The 24012-nt window shown below is 41.0% G+C and overlaps 1 protein-coding gene across 6 annotated transcripts in view; it reads right to left on the reverse strand.

Moving 5' to 3' along the window:
- Positions 1 to 24012, reverse strand: part of EXOC6 (exocyst complex component 6) — a 161383-nt gene that overhangs the window by 110656 nt on the left and 26715 nt on the right. For all 6 annotated transcript variants that reach the window (XM_059729979.1, XM_019484236.2, XM_059729978.1 and 3 more), the window contains exons 6-11: positions 10936 to 11140; positions 9717 to 9872; positions 7822 to 7890; positions 1396 to 1479; positions 1250 to 1296; positions 764 to 884 (exon numbers count right to left, since the gene is read on the reverse strand). In XM_059729979.1, coding sequence (XP_059585962.1) covers positions 764 to 884; positions 1250 to 1296; positions 1396 to 1479; positions 7822 to 7890; positions 9717 to 9872; positions 10936 to 11140 — 682 coding nt within the window. The remainder of the gene's footprint in view (positions 1 to 763; positions 885 to 1249; positions 1297 to 1395; positions 1480 to 7821; positions 7891 to 9716; positions 9873 to 10935; positions 11141 to 24012) is intronic.

The raw sequence follows: 24012 nt of genomic DNA on the forward strand, positions 1-24012 counted from the left end.
TATGCAGATGTTTAGTTTTCATTTGGGCAGATACAGGACATGTAATTGTCACTAGTAGAGGAGTACAATTATACTTAAAAATACTAACACACATTTGAATTTAGAATTAAAGTCATTACATTTCAGCATTTCACAATTTTAGTAATCTATTTCAATGTAAATACGAGTGGGAAACTAATGGTGTCATTGTCAAATACACCCATTATTTATGATGTGGCCCAATAAATAGTTTTATTTTGAAATTGTTTCAGAAAGTAGTGGTATTCTTGTATATTACTCTGGTATATTACACTGAAGTGGCAGCCCTAAGGGTTTTGCTGGTGGAGTTTATTTTGGAAACAGGGTATTTGGAATGATAATTAGGAACTATTTTCGGTTGGGGGGGTGCCTTCAGTGCTGAACTATTCAATCTGATCTAATGAAGAGGTCAGTTGAGACTAATGAGGACAGATTGCAATAATAACAGCAGATTAACTCTGCATATTCTAAACTGCTGGACTAAGAACATGTTTGGAAGACCCTGTGAGTTGTAAATCAGTGGAGGATTATGCAAATAGCCCGCGGCTATAGCTCACAGCCTGATACTGCTGGGAAAAACAAAAGGTTGGCAGGCTCACTCCCAAATCTGAGCAATTTTTAATCACAAAAAACCCACAATGCTGGCAGTGTAAGTTTTCACTTTGACATTATCCTACTTTTAAATACACTAAGGATCTTTAAATAAACGGATTTAAGTGTATTACCACTAGGTCTTTTCACTTACTGAATGGGTTCTAAGGACAGCAATGATCTTTGAAAGTGCCATGTTCCACAGTTCATCAGTGTATGCTCTAGTTACCAGTCCCTGGGTCACATGTAAAATGTGATCTTCCACTACGAAGAAACTAAAACAAAAATGTGTTAAGTCGCCAACAATCTTTTTCAAAAGGTACAAATTCTGACCTTTTACATAAAGGTATAGACAGATTGTACCCACATCAAAACTGGAATTTCAACAGGCTTTGCATCAAATCCTTTATGTTGTTCGGCTGCCAAACAAGCAATGTGGAAAGTACAACTTGTGCCAACTGGCACCCAGCTTCATAGACAGTCCCCGTGTGACACTACACTGAAAGGATTCAAATGCAGGCCAGGTGAATTTTCTACTACACAGATCCAGCAGCCACCACTCATGTGATCAGATAAACAACTGTTATGAAGGTGGGACCTTGCAGTTGACAGGTTTTAGCATAATAAAAATGCAACTTACCCTACAATTTGACTGAAATATCTTCTGTAACCTTCAACTGTTTCATGCTTTAAATAAAAAAGGGGGAAAAACATTTAGGTATAAAAGTGCCACTAACGATTTAAGTAAAAGGGCAATTCAGTGAAATCTAATAAGATATTGGTTACCATGCTCGATTGTGGCTGCAGCACCAATCTGGCTTGTTTCCGTCTTTGTTTTCTGTAGTAGTTTTCAAAAGTCTCTCCATCACCCTAAAACATGACAGACCTTATGTAGTTAATGTCAAAAAACAGAAATGTAGATCACTCTCAATCACAACCACATAGTCAGCATTCATTCCACACATGGAACTCCCACTGACATTAATGAAATTCTTCATGGATGAAATGACTGAAGAGCTTATAAAAAAAGTGATCCACAGATTGCTCTGTGGAGAATTGTGCCTTTGAGACTACATTTTCCATACAGATATCCAAATGCAAACACTTGAAAATGACCAAAGCAATTATCAAACTAATTATCATAGTTAATAAAAACTACTATTCTGTCATTGAAAATCAGCTGCTGAAGGGTCCCTTTTACATGTTTTCTTTAAAACACAAGGCAAAGCTTGTAAACTTGAGTTATACTATAAATGTTAAAGTGATTCATAATATACTCCTGACGTATGAATTTATTCATTTTCTTTCAGCAAAATATTTTGAAAAGATATTTTGTATTCACTTGTCCTTCCTTCAAAGTTAGTAAACATAATGACTAAAGATTTGGATTTTTCAACTCAAACTTTATTTTCTTCTATGCCTAATGATTACATTATGAAGAGTTCAAGTGACAAACTGGCATCCTCATTAAGAGGATCCGCCTAGCGGGAACCATCTCTGCATTGGAAACCATTACAACACTGGCTCGTTACCTATTAAAGACCCCTAATATGTATGCAAAAATAATACAGCACCTTTGCACTTTTAAGTTTTATTTTGTCTTCATGTGGTTAGCTATTTAGATTTCCATTACTTGAGGTACCAAGAGGCCTCAAATCAAAATATAGGAGATAGCAGATATTTGTAATACTGTATTACTTTAGTAAAAAAATGACCCTCAAAGTTAGAAATTAGTATATTTAAGTATGTAATCTTTTTTTTTTCTCCACAAAAATACAGATTATTGATCACAAGAGCAACGCTTAACAGGGGAAAATTTTGCTTTAAACAGCAAGTGCTACATACTGTGGGATACATATTAACTAGAGCAACTTTTATTACAGTAATATATTATTCACATTATTGTCACTTATATTTATGGTTAGGGAAATCATTCATGTCCAGCCAAATAGGATGCCATTTTTAAGTGCACAATCAAGCTACTATGAGGAAAACTGTTCAATTCCACTTTCAGAATCATGTCTGCATGCAGTTCTAGCAGAAATCTCTATGCATGGGATTCTAACAGAAATCTCTATTGTGAAAGGGACTAGCTGATTTTTCTAATATGTAAAATACTTTATGGGTATTAAGACACCATGGTATTCAAAAGAGGGCATTAATCTGAGCATAATTTTTAAGAAAAAAGATTTTAGTAAATGTATCACTAAACTAATGCAAGCAACCCTGTTTCTGACATGTTCGCAAAAGCAGGAGTGCCAAAACAAAATATGTCCAATCCACATATTTGGAATCTCCAGTTTCCAGAGTTTCTAAAATGTACATAAATACATAATTATATAACTATAGATCAGCATAATCCATATGAATAAACATTTATTTTTATATTGGTATGAATTTCTGATGAACGATAAATTATTGGAATCTTGCTCATAATCTATTCCTGATTCAAATCACTCTTCTGCTTATTTTATGCTTCCACAGAACTTTGCAGGGGTTTAGGTTGTAGCCATGTTGGTCTAAGGACATAGGCAGACAAGGTTCCTTGGGTGAATTTGATATCTTTTATTAGACCAACCCAAATGGTTGGAGAATAGTTATTAAGCAAGCTTTCGGGTTCAAAAACCCTTCGTCAGGCTAAGGAAGTTTCAGCAGTTGGTGTGTGCTCTTCCTGGATGGAATGAAAAGTAAAGAAGCCAGGGGCTGGGCTGGGGAGTCAGTTGCCAGGCAGATTATAATGTATCAAAAATCCAATGTCTGTGTTTAATCCATGATCTCTAGTATCCAGGAGGTTGATGAAATGGAGCTCATAGGCTCGTCTCTGGGAAGTGTTGTGTAAGTTTCCCTTGAGGATCAGGACTGAGAGATTGGAGAGAGAGTGGCCCTCCTGTTTCTCACAGGAGAACTCTCCTGTGAGAGAGGCCAATCTATTATTGGTGTAAATATGTCCCATAAAATCAAGACTTGAGACTTTTAGCCAAGCAGTTGGCCCCAAGCAAACAGTGAACACCCCCTCACAGTCCAGTACCAAACATATTAAAGAATAATACAGAACCAATTGTTACTACTCAGCTCCCTTTTCCACTGCAAGCTCCAAATTTACAATAGGAATTCCAAACCAGAGGGGAAGGAGGGAAGATTATGAAATATACATATGGATAATTCATCTCAAAGGATTCTAGTCATTGCAAGGTCAATAACTTTTCTTTCTTCTATGAGCATTTGTTCATATGTATATTCCACAGTTTATGATACCCAAGCTGTTATCTAAATGAGGGAGCGAGTGAAAACTTGTCTAAACATGTTTTGGCAGACTGCTGTGCCAAAAGCAGAGTCCACTTGGATGTTTCCACCAGCATACAGCACCTAGTAAAGGTGGGAGTCTGACAGGTAATAATGCGAATATTTTCTTGGAGAAGCAGCTGAGGCTGGATGTGCATTGGTGTCAAGCAAGGGTGCTCAACCCTTGGCCCATAGGCCTGATCTGGCCCCCAGCACTTTATCATCTTGCCCACGGGGCTCCCCACAGACCTATGGGGAGACTCTTGGACATAGGCACACAGGGCAGTGTGAGGCCCAATCCCAGCACATGGGGCCAAGCAGAGGTGGCACAGGACCCCAGGGAACCAAACGCAGCACAAAGGAGTGGGAGGGGATAGTGAGGGCCCCAGAGCTGGGTCCAGGAGCACAGGGCCCCAAGGCCCAATCCTGGCACATAGGGCTAGGAGGAGACAGCAAATAGCCCATTGGCTGGGCCTGTGCCATTCATTTGGGCCAAAACCGCAAGTACTACTGGTTCTAATATTGTCTGTTCTAATAAAATGCGAGTTGGCCAACTCCTAATAATCTCATACATCCCCAAATCAATTTAACCTCTTGGTAGAAGCAGGGCAATCTTTCATCCTCTCAGCAAAAACATTTAAAAAAGGATTCTACAAGTGGTTAATGAAGAGAACATGAGCCAGAGACTCAAACTGGAGAACCACCAAACCACACAGCTTCTCTACTTCTAATTCTGAAAAACATCCACAAACCATGTTGTCCATAAAACAGTTGTCTTGATATATAAGATCATAGGAAAGTAGGGCTGGAAGGGACCTCATTAGGTCATCTAGTCCAGCCCCCTGCTTAAGGCAGGATCATCCCTGACTAATCCATCCCAGCCAAGTGTCTGTCTAATCTGCACTTGGAAATTTCCTGGGATGGAGATTCCAAAACTCCTCTAGGCAACCTGTTCCAATACCTGACCACCACCATGATTTCCCCTGCTGCAGTCTGAGGCCATTGCTCCAAGTCCTGTCCCCTTCAGCCACAGAGAAAAGATTATCTCCATCCTCTTTATAATTGCCCTTCAAGTATTTGAAGAATGTAATCAAATGGTCCTCTACAGTAATTACTAATTGTTATACTATGTAATTATATTAATGTATTTTTGTAATAAACATTTCTATACATTGAGAATCAATAAATAAATCTTTGTTTTCCACTGCCCTCTCTGGCCATCCCTAGCTGCACAGGTTACCTATTATTCCTGATTTTCTTTTGTATGTGGCTATCACTGCTGAAACCTTCATAAACACCTCTGCTACACTGGAAAGGTCAAAAGAAAAGGTCAATACTATACTGATAATAGTTTTGACCTACCAGACATCATAGATGCATTTTGTCACTGGATGTATGACAACATGAAAACAAGCATCCTGAAGGTCAAGAGCCATGGACCAGTCTTATAAATCAAGTGAATTCATCACAGAAGCTGAAGTGACCATTCTAAATTTTATATAATGAATGAAGGTGTCTGGTATCAAACAACAGTTGAAGTTAAAAAAATCTCTTTTCCTGCGTTTCAGAGGAATGTTTTCTATAGCTGTGTGAGAGAAACGCAAGTCCACTCCAGGAAGGAGCAGCCTCTTTTGAGATAGATCCCTAAAATAGACACGGAAAGTGGCTGCAACTGAATTGTGCAACCACTTATAGAACTTCTCTCATCCATCTGTTCAGCATTACAGACTTAAATGAATTCCCAACATGGACATGTGCAAAACATGTAATGGCTTAAGAAGAGCTTCTTGGGCATCCTCAGCAGGATCTGGAGTGATTTGAGTCACATTCTTTCACAGTTCCTGGAAGCTCTCACAGTTGCCACCTTTCCTGGAAACAAGGAGGCAATGACCATTTATTTGTGAATATCCTTCCCCATGGATTATACATTGTCTTCAAATGGTTCCTCAAGACACCAAATCTCAGGAGTAAGTATTTAAGGTGGAGTAGTCTGCTTCTGGGTCATTCTCTCCATGAGATGGTGCATGAGAAATGTGTTTCCAACAAGGGCCCCAGGAACTCCATTATAAAGGATAAAAGAATTATAAAGGATAGGGTAACAAATGGTACCAAGGCATATTTAGAACCTAACACCTCCTATGCCATCTTGAACAGTGAATAATCTTCAAATACCTCCCTAATTTGAATTCAGATGATGGATCTCTCAAGAGAGCATCATCCCTTTGTAAGGAGTCTGAAGGTAGATAAGGATTACATCTCCACTAGAAGTAGAGGTGTTGAGTTGTAATGCTGACATGGCAGTTCATGCCAGAGAGGTGGTTATTAAAACAAGAGTTATGCATTAATGAGAGATGAAGCCCAAGAATAAGGGCAATTTAAGCCTCTTACAAACATTCTGTCAATCAGCCTTTTCTCCTCTTTCTATTCCCACTTTCTCTCCACTGAGAGAGAATAACAACTGATGTAATACAATTTTATAGTGAGAATAAATTGAAGCAGTCCCTCAGGATAAGCTGCAGTGTTCTACAACACAGCTGATATTTGAATTCCTTCTTTAAAGTTTTTATTTCAAAGTATGGAGTCCTGTGCTGTACAGGCACAAGTGCCTGATTAGCTATTTGCCCTCAGGTAAATTAGACCTGCACAAGGATTAGAGACTGGTGTGTCATGGTAAGAAATAAGAGATCTCATGTCTGTACTGCAAGAAGAGTGCTAGGAAGAAGACTCATTAATAAATCAGGCTGTAATGCCCCACCCACTAAGTAGTCACCCACAGATACACTCCCACCTCTCTCCCTATGTGGTGCCCAGAGGGTTTATTGCTACCCTTACTGCAACCATCCAAAACTACTGGCTGACAGAATGAAGCTGTCTTCATTTTATGCATTTAATTTCCTGACTCTACGACAAGATCAAGATTTTATTTCTTTTTATTTCTATTAGCTCTGCAAAAGCAATACAGCTGATGCATGGAACTGAATTCTATTTCTTCTAGTGCATCCGCAACAGATTTGTAAGTTACAATCATGTATATCTGTGCAAACCCAGGGTAGGCAGTAAGGGAAGGAAAAACTACACAGGCAGGTTTCGGAAAAGCATACTCTGAAGACAGTGGGGGTAGCACAGGTGTGACAGAGATTAATTAGGCCTGCTGAACTTCTATTATTGACAACTTGAGAAGGAAAGAATTCAGAGGACTGACTGCCAGAGTCCAGGCTGAGTTTGCAGAACTAGCAATTGGGGGGGGGACATTTCTAAAAATGATTTTACATGTAAAACCTGAGTACAAAAGTTACTGAAACAGATAAATGTGGAAAGTAAAAATCAGTTCTTATGAATCTTCAATTTAAAGCTCTGAAAGGTTCTATTACTTTGACCCTATGCATAGCTCATCATTCCTTGCTCGCTGACAGCAGCTGAAATGGTCAGTCATGCTTTTGCAGTGGATCCTAGTGTAAAACTCTTATCAGTCTAATAGAAGCTCTCTTAATTTTTGACATTTGCTTATCAACCCACCAGAATAGAAGATCCCCACATTCCAGGATAAATATGTTTGCAATTCACTATATATTTATTTTCAAACATTTAGGTATTAAGAAAGTCTGCTGAAATGTACTGAAGTGGCAGTTTTAATGATCATACCTCTTGATGATTTGATACATAACTCACCTATCTTAAAAAATAAATATGCTATTAAATCCTACTAGTTGCTACCATTACTAGATAGGTCATTACTGTATGACATAGTTCTATACTGAATATCAGTCCTAAATCTAATACATTCAGTACAGTTGTGCATGATTCAGATTAAATGTGTTCACTCATGTGTTTGGGTCTCTGGGAACTGGTAAGGTATGAAAGTTAAGGAAAAGTAGATTAAAACTTGAAAAAAAATAACTATTCTTGATTTTACATCAGAGCAATACATACCAAAACTGAATAGATGTGCAAACATCTATAAACAGGAGAAAAATCTACAAGATCATGAGCCGTTAAAACCTGTAGAAGAAAAAAAAAAGGTCTCATAACTCATTACATTATGAACAAAACTTACCCTAAAGCGGATATAAATATGATGTCTTATTATTAGGAACAGTCCTCATTTTAAAGTCAACTGGCCATACAGGAAGGTACTCAGAGGGCGCATCTACACAAGACGCTATGTTCCGTAGGGTGTAGACATGTCCAGAGAATTTGCTTCTAAGAACATTGCCTCTGTAGGTCCACAGTGGGTATATACTACCTCTAACTCAAACTCATGGGTGTATTCTGAAAGCAGTGAACACTGGCGCAACATAAGCATCACCTTATTGATTCATATATTTGTAGCAAAGCATTGAAAAAGAGACTGTTATTACAACAACTCTCATTTTATTAGTTAGTTCTGAAACTACTAAAATGTTTTGAAAAATGAGAGGAGGATAGAACTAGAAAAGCCACTATGCCCTGATAACTTCAGTTCAAGGTGAATAACTTTTCTTACTATTTTGAGAACTGCCCCTTTGTTAGATAAGAAATGTGAGCAGAGAATTTAAATGATACCATCATTTTCCACAAGGAGGCATATATAGTATAGTAGAGTAGTGAAACGTGCATGGCCCTTCAGTTTGAAACCTATTTCTGAGATCAAGATTTGACAGTGAGGTCATTAGATGCTGGCATATGGAGGTGCCTTGTAGTTCTCATAAGTAGTTTGGTTATACAGCTCATGAATAAGAAGTGCATGGTAGATGAAACAGTGTCAGACAAGTTAAGATTAAAAGAATGCTGGCTGCCACAGGATCAGAATATATTCATGTGCTAGGAAATTCAGATAAGTATCTGAGTATAATTCTGATTCAATTCCTGAAGAGTTACAAATTACATTCACAATAATGTCCATAGACCTGATGCAGCACGATTAATATCTTGGTTTATTTCTTAAGGGCTAGAGACAGAAGTAAACAAGTTACACATAAATTGCTTTAAGTCATCAGAAACTGGTTTAAACCACCTGGCTGAATGTAGTATCAGACTTATTTGGGTCAAACTGGTTTATGAAACTTCTGTCCCAGAACCCCTTCCTGGTTCAAGTTAAATCAGACCCCCAGCATCCCAGCATGCTTTCCAGCCCTGGGCTGGGATGTGCTGTCTGCTCCAGCAGAGAACAGGTTTTGGGAGGGGGGGAGGTAAGCAGGGACTACCCCCCCAGGCAAACTCTGGCTGGGGTCTGGGGCCAAGGAGCGAGGGGGGAGGGTTAAACTTCCTTTCCCCTTACTACAGAGCTGCCCTGCCCTGCTAAAAACTTACTGCTTGCTGCGACTGTGGCTACAAATCCCAGAGGCACCTGGAAGCAGGAAGAGGAAGTGATGAGCAACCCTGTAGAGTCCTGAGGCTGTGATTCTGGACTACAAATCCCAGAGACCTTGGGGGCAGTGAAAATAGGAAGCAAACACACAGCCCATGCTGGCTACATGCTCTGCCCTCTTCCCCCTCCCTAGCTTCTGGCCTGAGCCACTGCAGGTATGTGGCTGCACTTTCTTAATCAAAAGTAAATGTCTGCCCAGCTGTTTCTCAGTTTAATCCCTGCAGCTTAGACTAACCTGTAAAGACTGAATTGATTCAGCCTCAGGCTTTTTGACTGTCTGTATTTGGACTTTAAGACCCTCCTTTGGCAAGCTATTCCTTGAAGATACCCCCCTGCTCCTACACATAGCTACTGATGTCAGAATTCCAAGCAGAATTTATTGCAGGCCCAAAGGCTTGTCTAGGAGAATTGAGAAATATTCAATTATAGCTGCAAATTTCACTTTAACCAAGGTAAAACTAACTTAACACTAAATTACCTCTTCTTCATGTTCATCATCTTCCTCAAAGGTTCGCTTAGATGGAATTTCACTCTTGGATTCTGGAACTCTAACATTCATTGTGTGCATATTCCTCCCATAGCCAACATTATTCTGTTTCTGAAGAGCAGTATTAAAGGTTTTCTGCTGCTGTGCCTGTTTCAACAAGTTATTTAATAGCAAAAGATAGGTAATGCAAAATTCATCAGTAATACTAAGAGTGTTATAATACTATACTATAATTTAAAGGCAGATTATGGCATAATATTTAGTTGGGATATTATTATTTTACCAAGCAAATATCCTGCGACTCTAAGACATATATAACATGTAAATACTGAAGATTATGTCTTCAGTCAACTTGAACTTACAAATGACCTTAAAAGCGTACTTCACTATATTTTCCTCTAAACTTTAAAATGTCATTTTAAAGGCAGGAATAATCGTAAATTATTCTGGGAGTATGTCACTAATCATATACAACATATAAAGAATCAATATTTGAATATATTTCAGTTGTAAGGCAGAAGTCAACTATTTGTTAGTTGTATCCAATAAAACATCATTTTTGCTTAGCTTAACTGAGTAGTATCATATATGGAAGTCTAGAACATATTTTATTACTTTATTATTTTTGGTAGCTCAATACAATCTTGTAATCAAACTTCATCCATAACACCATACTTCAATTACAATAAAGAATTTTGCTTTTCAAAGTCAAAAGAAGAAAATTAAGGAGCTTAATATATAGATGAGCAAGACAGCTGGAAAAAACAAGACCAAGCTTTTCCTATCTCCAAACTGAATTTTAACTATAACTTTAACAATGACTATGCGGTTTATAGCTTACCCACTACCACCACTTTGCTGCAGTACAGAACACTCTGAGTTGGGACAGCCAACTCTTCCACTAGTCTTCTCCCCAGCACCATGCCTTCTCAAGGGTATGCCAGCAATCTTCAGTCTTCTCCCAGCATCAGTAGTACTTTAAAGAAGAGCCAAGGTAGCCATCTTTCCTCCCCAACTTCAAAAGTATTTTAGGTGTTATGAATCTTCACAGGGTGGCCAAAATATCTAGCACCAGGACAAGGAGTCTGAAGAGCCAGTAATTCCTTTCCTTGGGTTCTACTTTGAGTCTTATTGCTTAGAAATTACACTGACACTGTGTTTGTCTTAGTACAATTATTTATCAGAAGAAGAAAAGTATGCTTATGCTTACCTGCTTCATTGCAGTTTCTCCAATTTTGTCAGAATGCTTTCGAATGCTCTCCAAAAAGTCCTTAAGATCAGACATGGAAATTTCTTTAATTTCCTCACGCAGTTTTGGGAGGTTATCTATCATTATCTGGCAAAAGCGATATTGACTAACTCTAGGAAGGTATATATTTTCTAGCTGTTCCATTGTTTTTAAAGCAGAATAATACCTGTAAGAAGTTTAAAAATAAATTTTGAACATATTTTATTAATTTTTTGCATGTATACTTTATTATTTTTGCTCACATAAGCCATCAAGTTCCCTCTACGTTATCTATATGCAAATCTGTGGCACTACAGGTAAAATTTCACAAGTATCCATATGACTTATGAGCCAAAGCTACATTTTTGAGAGGGACTTAAATATCTGAAAATAGGACTTAGTTGCTTTTAAAAAATTTACCCCACAAAAAAAAACTTAACCACCTAAATAACAGAATCTAGAATTGGCAGCAAAACTTGAAATAAAGCAAAAGAGATGAAGACTTAAAAGCACCACAAACTGCTTAAAATCTTGGTCCAGCAGGACTTCAGACACAGGAAACATAACTATGAGAAAGCCTGCCATACATGGCATGTATAATAAGTTTTTCTTTAAACAATAACACTGCCAAACATTCAGCTAGGAAGCCTTTTAAAATATATTTTTAAATATATATTTGTTTTGGGCCAAATTCTGACTTCTGTAATGCAAGAATAAGGAGCCAGAGGCCTTGTAGGATTTGTCTTGTCTAGAAATATTAATCAAGTTTTAGCTCAGAAAATGTGTGCTATCTGAACCCAACCTTTATCCAATCAAAAATGCCGAGTAATGTCTTTAGCTCAACTTTAAAATTCTGGCGTTTCAATTGTAGATTTGGCTCCTTTTTCTCTGTATATGTCCCATGCAAACAATAAAAAATGGTTAATTGATTAGACAGGGAAACCTGAACATACGCAAAGTTGTTTTAAATGTACTTTTTTTTTCCCCAATTACAGTAGTTTTAGATGTTATTTTCTAAACAATAATAGGTTAAGCACCTTCAGACAAAAACATGACTTAAGTTGATTTTATCACTTTCATAAGCAAACCAACCTGCACTGTTAATATTTCTACCATGAGTTATGGCTTAATTTATAAAAATCCCTTAAATCAAGACATTTCTAACATAACAATTCCATATAGTTAAAGGATAGGAAAAAACTCTGCCCAAGATACAATTGCTTTCAGGAGACAGCAAACAAAGAGGTTTGTTTTCCTTTTTTTAATTACACAGATAAGCTTATCAGAGCACCATTACCTCATCTGCAAGTTTTTTACTGCTGTCTCTAAGATCAAAATTAGCATATTCTATTTAAAATCCATTCTGGAGACCCTTATTTATAATAGATATGGAACTCAGGACCTTGCCCTTTTAACATCTATTCTGATCAAGCACTGAATTCCTTTTTATTTAAAGGTCACCCTGCAGATCAGCACTCAATCTGCAAAATTCTGCATATTATTTGCATTTTTGTCTAGAAAATACTATGTGTAATCTGACAATGGAAACTTTATCATGAACATTTGCCAACAATGTAAATACTTCTCAACAAATAAAATGACATGCATGAACTGAAGACTACTATTTAAATAAGCTATTTACATAAGTTAAGGAACACTTTCCAAATATTCTTATGTAAGGTTTATGAAGTAATTTGTAATTACTCTAAGTAACTCTTCTGAAAGCAGGTTTACTAAGTTTTGATGTTATAGTGACCTAAAAATGTAAATGTGATAAAACAGCAGAATGATGATAAATTCTCTCATCAAGACCATAAATGTACCACCTTCATTTATTTGATCCTCATGAGAAAAAAATAAGGGAAAAGAACTACTACTTGACATCAGAATTTATTAGCCTACTCCAAGGAAATGATCCTTCAGGCACAGAGGGAGACGATCCCCATGTGGGGAAAAAGGGGGAAAGGGGCCAAGAGGCTTCCTTGGCCGACCAGAGAAATCCAGAGCAGCTTACAGGCAAAAAGGGGAGCATATAAGAAGTGGAAACGGGGAGAGATTACTAAAGAGGAGTATACCTCCTCTGCTCATGCTTGAAGGGAGGCAGTTAGACAGGCCAAAGCTACCATGGAGCTGAGGATGGCATCCCAAGTGAAGGATAACAAAAAATTGTTTTTTAGATATATAGGGAGTAAAAGGAAGGCCCAGGGGGGAATAGGACCCCTACTAAATGGGCAGAAGCAATTGGTGATGGACAGGGGGGACAAGGCTGAACTCCTCAATGAGTTCTTTGCCTCAGTGTTCCTAAGTGAGGGGCAAGACAAGTCTCTCACTGGGGTTGTAGAGAGGCAGCAGCAAGGCGCCAGACTACCAAGCGTAGAACTTGAGATGGTGCAGAGGCACTTGGAGGAACTGGATGCGTTTAAGTCGGCAAGCCCGGATGAGCTCCATCCGAGGGTACTAAAGGCACTGGCCGACATCACTGCACAGCCACTGGCAGGAATATTTGAACACTCATGGCACACGGGCCAGGTCCTGGAGGACTGGAAAAGGGCCAATGTGGTCCCCATTTTCAACAAGGGGAGGAAGGAGGACCCAGGCAACTATAGGCCACTCAGTCTCACCTCCATCCTTGGCAAAGTCTTTGAAAAAATTATCAAGGCTCACATTTGCGAGAGCCCGGCAAGAAAAATTATGCTGAGGGGAAACCAGCACGGGTTCGTAGCAGGTAGATTATGCCTGACTAATCTAGTGTCTTTTTATGACCAGGTTACAAAACACCTGGACGCAGGAGTAGGGGTAGATGTTGTTTAATTAGACTTCAGGAAGGCCTTCGATACGGTATCCCAACCCATACTGGTGAACAAGTTAAGAGGCTGTGACTTGGATGGCTACACAGTCCGGTGGGTGGCGAATTGGCTAGAGGGTCGCACCCAAAGAGTCGTAGTGGATGGGTCGGTATCGACCTGGAAGGGTGTGGGCAGTGGGGTCCCGCAGGGCTCGCTCCTTGGACCGATACTCTTCAATGTCTTCATCAGCGACTTGGACAAGGGAGTGAAGTGTACTCTGTCCAAGTCTGTGGATGACACAAAACTGTGGGGAGAAGTGGACACGCTGGAGGGCAGGGAACAACTACAAGCAGACCTGGACAGGTTGGACATATGGGCAGAAAACAACAGAATGCAATTCAACAAGGAGAAATGAAAAGTGCTGCACCTAGGAAGGAAAAATGTCCAGCATACCTACTGCCTAGGAAATGACCTGCTTGGTGGCACGGAAGTGGAAAGGGATCTTGGAGTCCTAGTGGACTCCAAGATGAACATGAGTCGTCAGTGTGACAAAGTCATCAGAAAAGCTAATGGCACTTTATCGTGCATCAGCAGATGCATGACGAACAGAACCAAGGAGGTGATACTTCCCCTCTATCGGGCGCTGGTAAGACCGCAGCTGGAATAGTGCGTGCAATTTTGGGCACTGCACTTCAAGAGGGATGTGGATAACCTGGAGAGGGTCCAGAGAAAGGCCACTCGTATGGTTAAAGGTTTGCAGGCCAAGCCCTATGAGGAGACTAGGGCACCTGGACCTCTTCAGTCTCCGCAAGAGAAGGTTGAGAGGAAACCTTGTGGCTGCCTATAAGTTCATCACGGGGGCACAGAAGGGAATTGGTGAGGTTTTAGTCACCAGGGCGCCCCTGGGGGTTACAAGAAATAATGGCCACAAGCTAGCAGAGAGCAGATTTAGACTAGACATTAGGAAGGACTTCTTCACAGTTAGAGTGGCCAAGGTCTGGAATGGGCTCCCAAGGGAGGTGGTGCTCTCCCCTACCCTGGGGGTCTTCAAGAGGAGGTTAGATAGGCATCTAGCTGGAGTCATCTAGACCCAGCACTCTTTCCTGCCTATGCAGGGGGTCGGACTCGATGATCTATTGAGGTCCCTTCCGACCCTAACATCTATGAATCTATGGATCTATGAATATCAAATAGACTCTTTACACAGAGTCCAAACCCCAGACAGAGTAGAGGGACTCATCTGAAAAAACCCTGAAGCTATACCATATACATTTTTACAAGAAATTAAAAAAACATAAGTCTCTATTCTTAGCAAATTGTTTTTGTGAATAAAGCAGTAAACTACATTAAAAATGACATAGAGGATATCAAGAAAGATATTTATCGCTGACAGTCAAATTTAGACCACTAATAACAAACATGCAGCAAAAACTCAAACTACTTAAAATCAAGTTAAAATGACAAAACAGGAAAAATGGCAGATTGAGTAAGAAGATAGAATCCAAAGTCACTAGTGAAGGAGAAGTGCTTTTCTTTCACATATTACTTCAAGATAATCTGTCATGGAGCCCTATGACCTAATATTTAAGACAGTTAACTGCTGCCATCTCCTAAAGGCTACTGCTGGGAATCCAAGAGACGGTATATAAAAAAAATCTTAAAATTTCAATACAAAATCTTAACAGTCCAGAGAACAGGAATCAAGAAACTATAAAGAGGGGAAAAAATAATAATTTTCTCTGACATTTTGTGCTCCTAGTCAGGGAGGAATGCTGTATAGTCTCATAAGAAGAATCAATGGAAAGAAAATATTCTTTGCTATTTGTACCCTGCCAAACTCAGATAATTAAAGCAATCAAATCAAATTCCTTCGCATAACAGAAAATTCACTCTCCTGGATCTCTTGGAAATCAAAAAAGACCTAAAGCAATGGTCACCAACCAAGTGATTGGGATCGACTGGTGGATCCCGGAGCCTCTTGTAGTCGATCAGCAGGTCAGTTGGTGGGGGAAGGGAAGGGGCAGAGGCCAGATTGAGGCCCCTGTGGTGAGGGACAGAATGCAGAAGCAGCCTGGTAAGTGGGGTCCCAGCCGGGTGGGTGGTGGGAGGATCAAGCCTGGGTGGCTCTTCCAGGGGCGGGGCGGGGCGGGGGGGGAGGGAGGGAGGGGCCCATGCTGCTATGTGCACAGCTGGGGGGTGGGGCAGGACAAAGCCGTGGGGAGGGGGGGGCAGGCAGCCCGGGAGGGTATAGGGGGGTGCGTGCATCCAGAATTGTGTGGAGTGGGGCAGGCTGCAGCTGCCAGCTGTGGCCGGGCTGTTCCTGGCAAAGGCTGGGGCTGTGCTGTGATCGAGTTAAGTGGTGGCGGTGCTGGGAGTGGGGCTGCAGCCACCCAAAAATTTGCTGTAGCACCCCAACCCACTCCCAGCACTGCCATAACCCAGCCCAACCACAACACAGTACCAGCCTCTTCCGGGAACAGCCTGGCACCACCTCCCAGCCCTTTTCCCCTGCCCCACGAAGGTATGGGACCCATGTGCCCTACATCTGCATGTAGAGGGCAGGCTAAAGCTGTTGGCTGGGACTGGGAGGTGGCGCTGGGCTGTTCCCAGCAGAGGCCGGGGCCGTGCTGCGGTTGGGCCAGGTGGCGGAAGCACTGGGAGAGGGCTGGGGGGCCTACAGCAAATTTTTGGGTGGCTGCAGCCCTCCATAGCCCTGCTCCCAGCGTCACCGCCACCACCGCCCAGCCCAACTACAGTGTAGCCCCAGCCTCTGCCAGGAACAGCCCGGCCCTAGCCAGCAACTGCAGCCCACCACACCCCGTGCAATTCCGGGCACCTACCCATGCCCTCCCAGGCTATGTGCCCCACCACCACCATGACCACTGGATGAGCCACTTGTGGCTCTGTCCCATCCCACCCTACCCCAGCTGTACAGGACCTGCCCCTGATCCAGTCCTGCTCCCTCCCTCACCGGCAAGACCTTAGCGGTGAGAGAGGGAGTGGGGCCAGGGCTGGGGCCTCAATCTGTCCTGCCCCATGGCCCTTTACCCTCCCTCTGCCCCTTCCCCCACAGACTTACCTGCTGGAGGGGCATGCCCCCAAATAATTTTTTCTCCCTCTGCCTCGATCTGCACCCCCCCCCACTTCCCTCTCCACAGACTTACCTGCTGGGTGGGGGGCGGGGAAGGGGGGGGGGTTAGATCTTGGGTTCCTTTTAAATTACAAAAGTGATCTCTGACTTAAAAAGGTTGGAGACCACTGACCTAAAGAAACCCAGCACATTGTCACTGAAAGGACAAGTCAGTTGAAGGGAACAGAATGATCATTGATATAGCTTTACTTTTTTTTTATTTAAAATTGTAAAGGGAAGTATTATCAAAGAAGGCATAGACAGGGATCCAGATAACTGCTGCATTAAATTATGCTGCAAATTTACAATGAGACAATCCCTTTATGGGTAAAGAATTACAATATAATTATTTCCCTTCTCTAATTAAAAATTTATTGTGCAAAGTACCAGCATGACTTTTACTTTACCAATCAATGTTTGTATTTCAACACAGAATTTAAATATGTCAGACACAAGTGGACCAAGCACTGGAATCCCATGCTTCTCTTATGTTTTCTGACGTGCCAGCCATGCACCAGTTTCCCAACTACACACTGGCTACAAGTGACTTAGGTTACCCCTCATCAAGCATGATTCCTCAGCTCCCATTAAGTCAGAGAAGCATTACAACAGGTTGGAAAGTGTCCTTGGCATCCTCAAGATGCAGTGTTGGTGTCTCTGGCAGGACATGACTGTACAGCTCCAGAGAGGTTAACAGGATATTCTTCACATGGTACACAGTCTTGTCATGAAGTATGATATACATCTGCCTGAAAAGGCAGATAGGCCAGAGGAGGTAGACAAAGGTAAAAGAGAAGGCTGCAGAGCCAGAGGACACCCTGACCCTGGAGGAAGAACGGGACATGCCTGCCCCACCAGCTCAACAGTGTTACAAGTCTTCCCAGTGGAAAGGAAACCAGGATACAATGGAAAACCAATCTCCAAGTGAAGTGATGGCAAATATACCTAAGTGCACTTGAAAAGACTATTCAGTTAGCAGTTCTTCTAACCCTATCCTAAACAGAGAGCAAATGAGGCTCACCTCAAAGAAAACAAGCCCCTCTTTGCCTGTGACAGGCAACACCTCCTGCCATGTCCCAGAGTTTTAAAATGAAAAAAAAAAAAGCCTGCCACATCCCATCCAGGTACTCCCAGGCTGGTCTTGGTCCCTCTGTCCCCTCTAGCCAACAGTCCAGCTGATGATATGAAGGCCAGGTTAGCGTGGTCTGTACCCTCACTGCCCGTCACACTGGTGATCCTGTGGCTCCCCCCACAGCCTTTGCCACCTGAAATCCTACAACCACCCTGTGCTCCGCCACAATCCATCTCTGTTTTTTTATCTTGGGGGGTTTTTTGTTTGTTTGTCTTGTTTTGTGATGACAGTACTTTGTTTTCTTTCCTTCTCTTTGTTAGCACTTTCAGAAAGCTTGACTCAAATTTTGAAATAGTATCTAACAGAGAAACCAACTTAAAACCATACCTGGTACTACTACGCCCTTTCTTTCCTTTGGGATACAAAAATCTAACAATTTAAATAAGCAGTATGTTCCTAAAGAGTGAGCAAAGCAATGAATTGCCCACAGAATAAATAGCAAGCACTAATTAACAGTAGAGTCTAACACAAAATGAATTACACACTCAAGATGCTCCAAAATGAATTACATACTCAAGGTGTTTCATTTAAAAATGAAAAGTTTGATACCCCAAAAATGCCAATAAAAAGAGCTATAAGACCTGAGTACAGCTGTAAATTTTTTAAAAATTAAGATAAAAAATTAGCATGAAACCAAGCAAAATACAAACATAAAGTAGGAAGGACCATACTTTTAAAAAGTGTGATAAGACCCTTACCCTGCACATATCCTTTATAGCTACCATCTTGACAGCAGCCTTAGTGAAGTGAGCGAATCCCTGTAGTTAACCACAGAGCTTTAAGATCTGTATATTTAATATATTTCCTTTAAAAGTGCAATGAAAACAACACACAAGTGTAGCTGCAATAGGGATTTCAATTTTATGCATATTTCTCTGTAGGACTTCCACCTTTTCCAGCTGTTAAATATATTCTTCACAGGCCCTGAACTTCTGAAGCAGTGCAAGAGCAAAACAAAGTACAAATGGCCAATGAACATCCTATTTTCAGTCCACTTTGATACTTCTTATCTATTATTTAACCATAATCTAAGATCCCTTCCCTTAAAAAGATACAGCTCTCAAACTTATTTGTATTCTTTGGTGAACGGCTTTTCCTTACACCTTAGTCCTCATGTTTATTCCACCTTTATTCTTTGGCCATGCCAAGTATAATTATTTTTGTGGCAGGAGTTCAACTTTTTGAATCCTCCCCTCTTGTGAAAAATTAATCCTGAGAAACTAGCAGCTTATCAATTTTGAGAACTACTTTTCCAAAAAGACTGAATGGGCGCATCTACACATGCCTTTACAGTGTTGTTGTTACTGTGCCATCATTTAGTACTTCCTTTATAATCATAGGCCTTTAGGAAGTAGTAAATGATGGCACAGTAACAGCCATTACTGTGCTGTGTTGGCGGTGCACAGTTATTTTTAACCATGTCATCATAGCAATGCGCTATAGCAAGGGAGCATGGTCACTACAGAGTCATAGATGCAGCATCACCGTTTTTGCCCGCCAAAGCTACATCACCATAGCGCGCTGCTATGGCAATGTAGCGTCTCATGTAGCCATAGCCCATCACTATATTTTCTTTGGAATTTAAAATTAATAATAATTGTGAGTATACTTGGATTGCTCTTGAACCATCTAAAATGCTCAAAGCCATATCTGCCTTGTGGTTTGCTAACCTGTGTTCTGTAATATTGCAGCATGGAATCTGCTGTATAATTCACTAATTTTCATTGAATTGTGCTCCTGCAGTTCTGGTTCCATTTTTAAAATAACATTTTATGTTCTTGCAAAGATAATCTTGAGCCTAGTGTGAACTGATGCAGCAGTGTTCATCTGAACTGGCAGAGGGCCTAAAACAGTATGCTGGGATTTTTTTTTTTTACTGTTCTACTCATCCCAAATAGGGCTCTGTGGACTCCACAATTTGAATATTTTTTCTAATATCCAATGAAACTCAGTACTTTTGCTAAGTAACCCTCAATGCTGCTACAACTAAGATTCTTAATACATTTTTCCCTCTCTTCCTCTTGCCAAGACTTGCTTGTATCTGACTCCTGCTCTCCAGCTTTCCTCACCATAAGTTAATTACAGTACATGCCTCCCTGCATTGCTTCATACAGCCAAGCAGCAGGGGATCAGAGACAGGGGGTAGAATCCAGCCTGCACCTGGGGAGCTAGGGGACCATAATCATAGGCCAGTGAGCAAGGCTGTCTAGAAAAAATGGACAAAAGCTGAGACCTGCTCACCTAGAAATATTAACCAGTAAAGCCAGCTACTTTCCCTCCTGCTTTGGGACTTAATGGAAATAAAAAGTTTGACCTGAGCTATCTAAAGAACACTGTGGGGGGTGGAGAAAGGAGATGAGCTACCTCAAGTGCAAAATAAACAAACATATCCTCAAAGTCATTATTAAAGATAAACATTAAATTTGACAAATTAATTAGTATATTGCAAATGTGAGTGCCAGTGCTGTGTGCCTTTGTGGTACGGTGGAATGAATGGAAATTAGAATAAAACTGATGCTTTCTCAGAATTTAGGTTTTAAAGCTGACAACCTTGTCCTTGTGTTGCAGGTATAGACCACATTCTTACAGCAACTGTTAGTTAAGAATTCAGATCCTTGTTGAACAAACTAATCTCAACATCTGCGTTATTTAAAAGTTGGAAGAGTTCAGGCCAGGTTCTTAGTGGGAGTTAAGGTGCTTAAATGCCTTTAGGGATCTGGTCCTGAACGACTTTCACATTGTCACACAAAACATCTATGGCAGCCAGAAAAAGAAACCAGATCAACCAATGCAATACTTTAACACACAAGATAATGTCTTCCTCCTCCATATTTATTACAATGACTTCAATAAGATCCAACAACCGCCTTAGTAATTTACTTACTCAAATATACTTTTATTATAACTGTACATGGGCACATCCCAACAAGTGCACACGCGCAGGGGTGCGCATTTCCCATGGGACAAACAGCAGCAGCACATATTTGTGCCATCGTTGTTTGTCCCAAGACGCGCCCCAGCACGCACCCTCCAGCACGTGGCAAAATGACCCATGTGCAGTAGGGGAAGGTGGGGCCAAGGGGCTTCCCAGGGTCCGTGCAAGGCAGCAGCGATGCCAAGTTGGCCATCAAAGCCTGACCAGCAATCAGAGCATGGCTCTAGCCAGCCAGGCTGTTTCTGGTGGTGCACACTACTGCCACATGCGCTGCACCTTTTTTCTTTAAAGGAGGTTTTTTTTGATGCTGGGATCTCATTGTCAAAAAAACCTGCCATGGTGCAAAATAGCAGAGCAGTGAACAGATGCACATGTGCCATGTGAGGTTTCTGGTGCCTCAAATTGTACATATGTACTCACTGGGACGCATCCTATGTGTTCTTATATCTTTTTCTCTAACAAATCCGGTTGGAGTTGTTCATCCATAACATTTTCTAAAGTCAAGTCAGCAAACTTATCTACGGATGTAGAAAGGCATCCAGAAGCTACAGGTTATAAAAAGCATGAAGACTATATCACCTTATTTAATTTGAAAAAAAAAAAAAATTAGAATGCTCGTTCTTGCAAAGAATTTTTTTTTTGCAACTATTTAGTTGGTCTAATAAAAGATATCACCTCTGCCCAAAGAGTTTTGTCTGCCTTTCTAAATTTATAAATACACAGTAGGTGACAGAAGACTGGGGAAACCAACACCCCTCTTTTTTTTGCCCCTTCACCCAAGATCTAACCCCTCCATAAACTACTCTAATCAATCTTGTCTGTTTAGAGCAGGCTCCTCATTTATTTTCCTTCACAATTATAATTCTTGTCAACTTGCATTACACATGGCTCAGGAGACAGTTACATGGGATACACAGCCTTTCACCTCTAGGTCATCAGTTCATTTCCAGCTAGAGTTGGTAGTAACCAAAAGTTGTCATCAATAGATGCCTTTTTTGACTGCACAGCAGAACTTCAATCTGTTAATGTAAAGCAACACAACTTCCAGACCCAAACTTTCCAATAATTTAAAAGGTAACCAACATAGGGGAAAGAAAAAAGGTTCTGCTTCTTTATAATATAGGGAGAACTCCTGAAAAGATTCTGTCCTAGAAAACAAAAACTGCCATACTGCTTTTCTGTTTTATTTTCTTCATTAGAAATTCTAGTCTCATTTATCCTGTAAAATTCTTTGACAAGTGGAGCACTAGTAAAATGATATTCCAAAAGATTGAAATCTGAGCAATTGAGGGGAAAAAAGATTTTTTGCTAAGACTAATCGCAGTTTTACATTTGTTAACATTTAAAATCAATACCCAATGAAGATTTAAAGGAAATGTTGTATTTGTTAAAGAATCAACACCACCCTCATCTTTTCAATCAAGACGATAATACACAACAGTGCAGATCTTTAACACTTCTAAGTGCTCCCAGCCAAAGCCCAGGAAAACCAGTCTTAAGGTTTTTTATATTTATATGGTAAAAAAAAAAAAAAAAAAAAGCAAACTGCTGGAAAGTCAGTTTCTCAGACCTTCCTTATGTATCATACTGGTATTCTGGAAGCTCCTGCAATAATACAACTGTATTATTTAGAAGAACGTGGCTAGAATACAACTATTGTTCTCTGGTAAAGCCACAAGCAAGTTAACACTAGAATCAACTGCAACCTCCACACGGTCCCTGTCCTCTATGTGCCTCCATAGGGAAATGAAAACCACAACCAAGGCTGTAACTACAGCATATGTAATGTGAGAGGTCCTTGCTCCTTGGACCGATACTCTTTAATGTCTTCATCAGCGACTTGGACGAGGGAGTGAAATGTACTCTGTCCAAGTTTGCAGATGACACAAAGCTATGGGGAGAAGTGGACACGCCGGAGGGCAGGGAACAGCTGCAAGCAGACCTGGACAGGTTAGACAAGTGGGCAGAAAACAACAGAATGCAGTTCAACAAGGAGAAATGCAAAATGCTGCACCTAGAGAGGAAAAATGTCCAGCACACCTACAGCCTAGGGAATGACCTGCTGGGTGGCACGGAAGTGGAAAGGGATCTTGGCGTCCTAGTGGACTCCAAGATGAACATGAGTTGTCAGTGTGACGAAGCCATCAAAAAAGCCAATGGCACTTTATCGTGCATCAGCAGATGCATGACGAATAGGTCCAAGGAGGTGATACTTCCCCTCTATCAAGCGCTGGTCAGACCGCAGTTGGAGTACTGTGTGCAATTCTGGGTGCCACAATTCAAGAGGGATGTGGATAACCTGGAGAGGGTCCAGAGAAGGGCCACTCGTATGGTTAAGGGCCTGCAGACCAAGCCCTATGACGAGAGACTAGAGAAACTGGACCTTTTCAGCCTCCGCAAGAGAAGGTTGAGAGGCAACCTTGTGGCTGCCTATAAGTTCATCATGGGGGCACAGAAGGGAATTGGTGAGTATTTATTCACCAAGGCGCCCCCGGGGGTTGCAAGAAATAATGGCCATAAGCTAGCAGAGAGCAGATTTAGGTTGGACATTAGGAAGAACTTCTTCACAGTTCGAGTGGCCAAGGTCTGGAACGGGCTCCCAAGGGAGGTGGTGCTCTCCCCTACCCTGGGGGTCTTCAAGAGGAGGTTAGATAAGCATCTAGATGGGGTCATCTAGACCTAGCACTCTTTCCTGCATATGCAGGGGGTCGAACTCGATGATCTATTGAGGTCCCTTCTGACTCTAACATCTATGAATCTATGAATCATCAAGTCCGACCCCCTGTCATGGCAGGAAAAAGTACTGAATCTATGAATCTAAGAAGAGAGGAGCCTAAAGAACAGCCTGGAACTGAGCTTGAATTCTCTGGCGTTCTATGAGATTTTCATGCAGATGTGAGTCTACTCTGACTGCTGGAGAGGCATCCTCTTAAATCCTCCAGGGATGATGTCTACAGGCTGATTCCTCTGTAATACAATTCTTGATTTGCAACATGTAACATTTCCTCTCCTGTAACTCCTGTCATGACAGCCAACATCCTGCTTTTATGAAATCTTGTCAATACATGCTCAAGAG

Source organism: Alligator mississippiensis, chromosome 6 (genome assembly GCF_030867095.1).
Source record: "Alligator mississippiensis isolate rAllMis1 chromosome 6, rAllMis1, whole genome shotgun sequence".
Lineage (NCBI taxonomy): Eukaryota > Metazoa > Chordata > Crocodylia > Alligatoridae > Alligator > Alligator mississippiensis.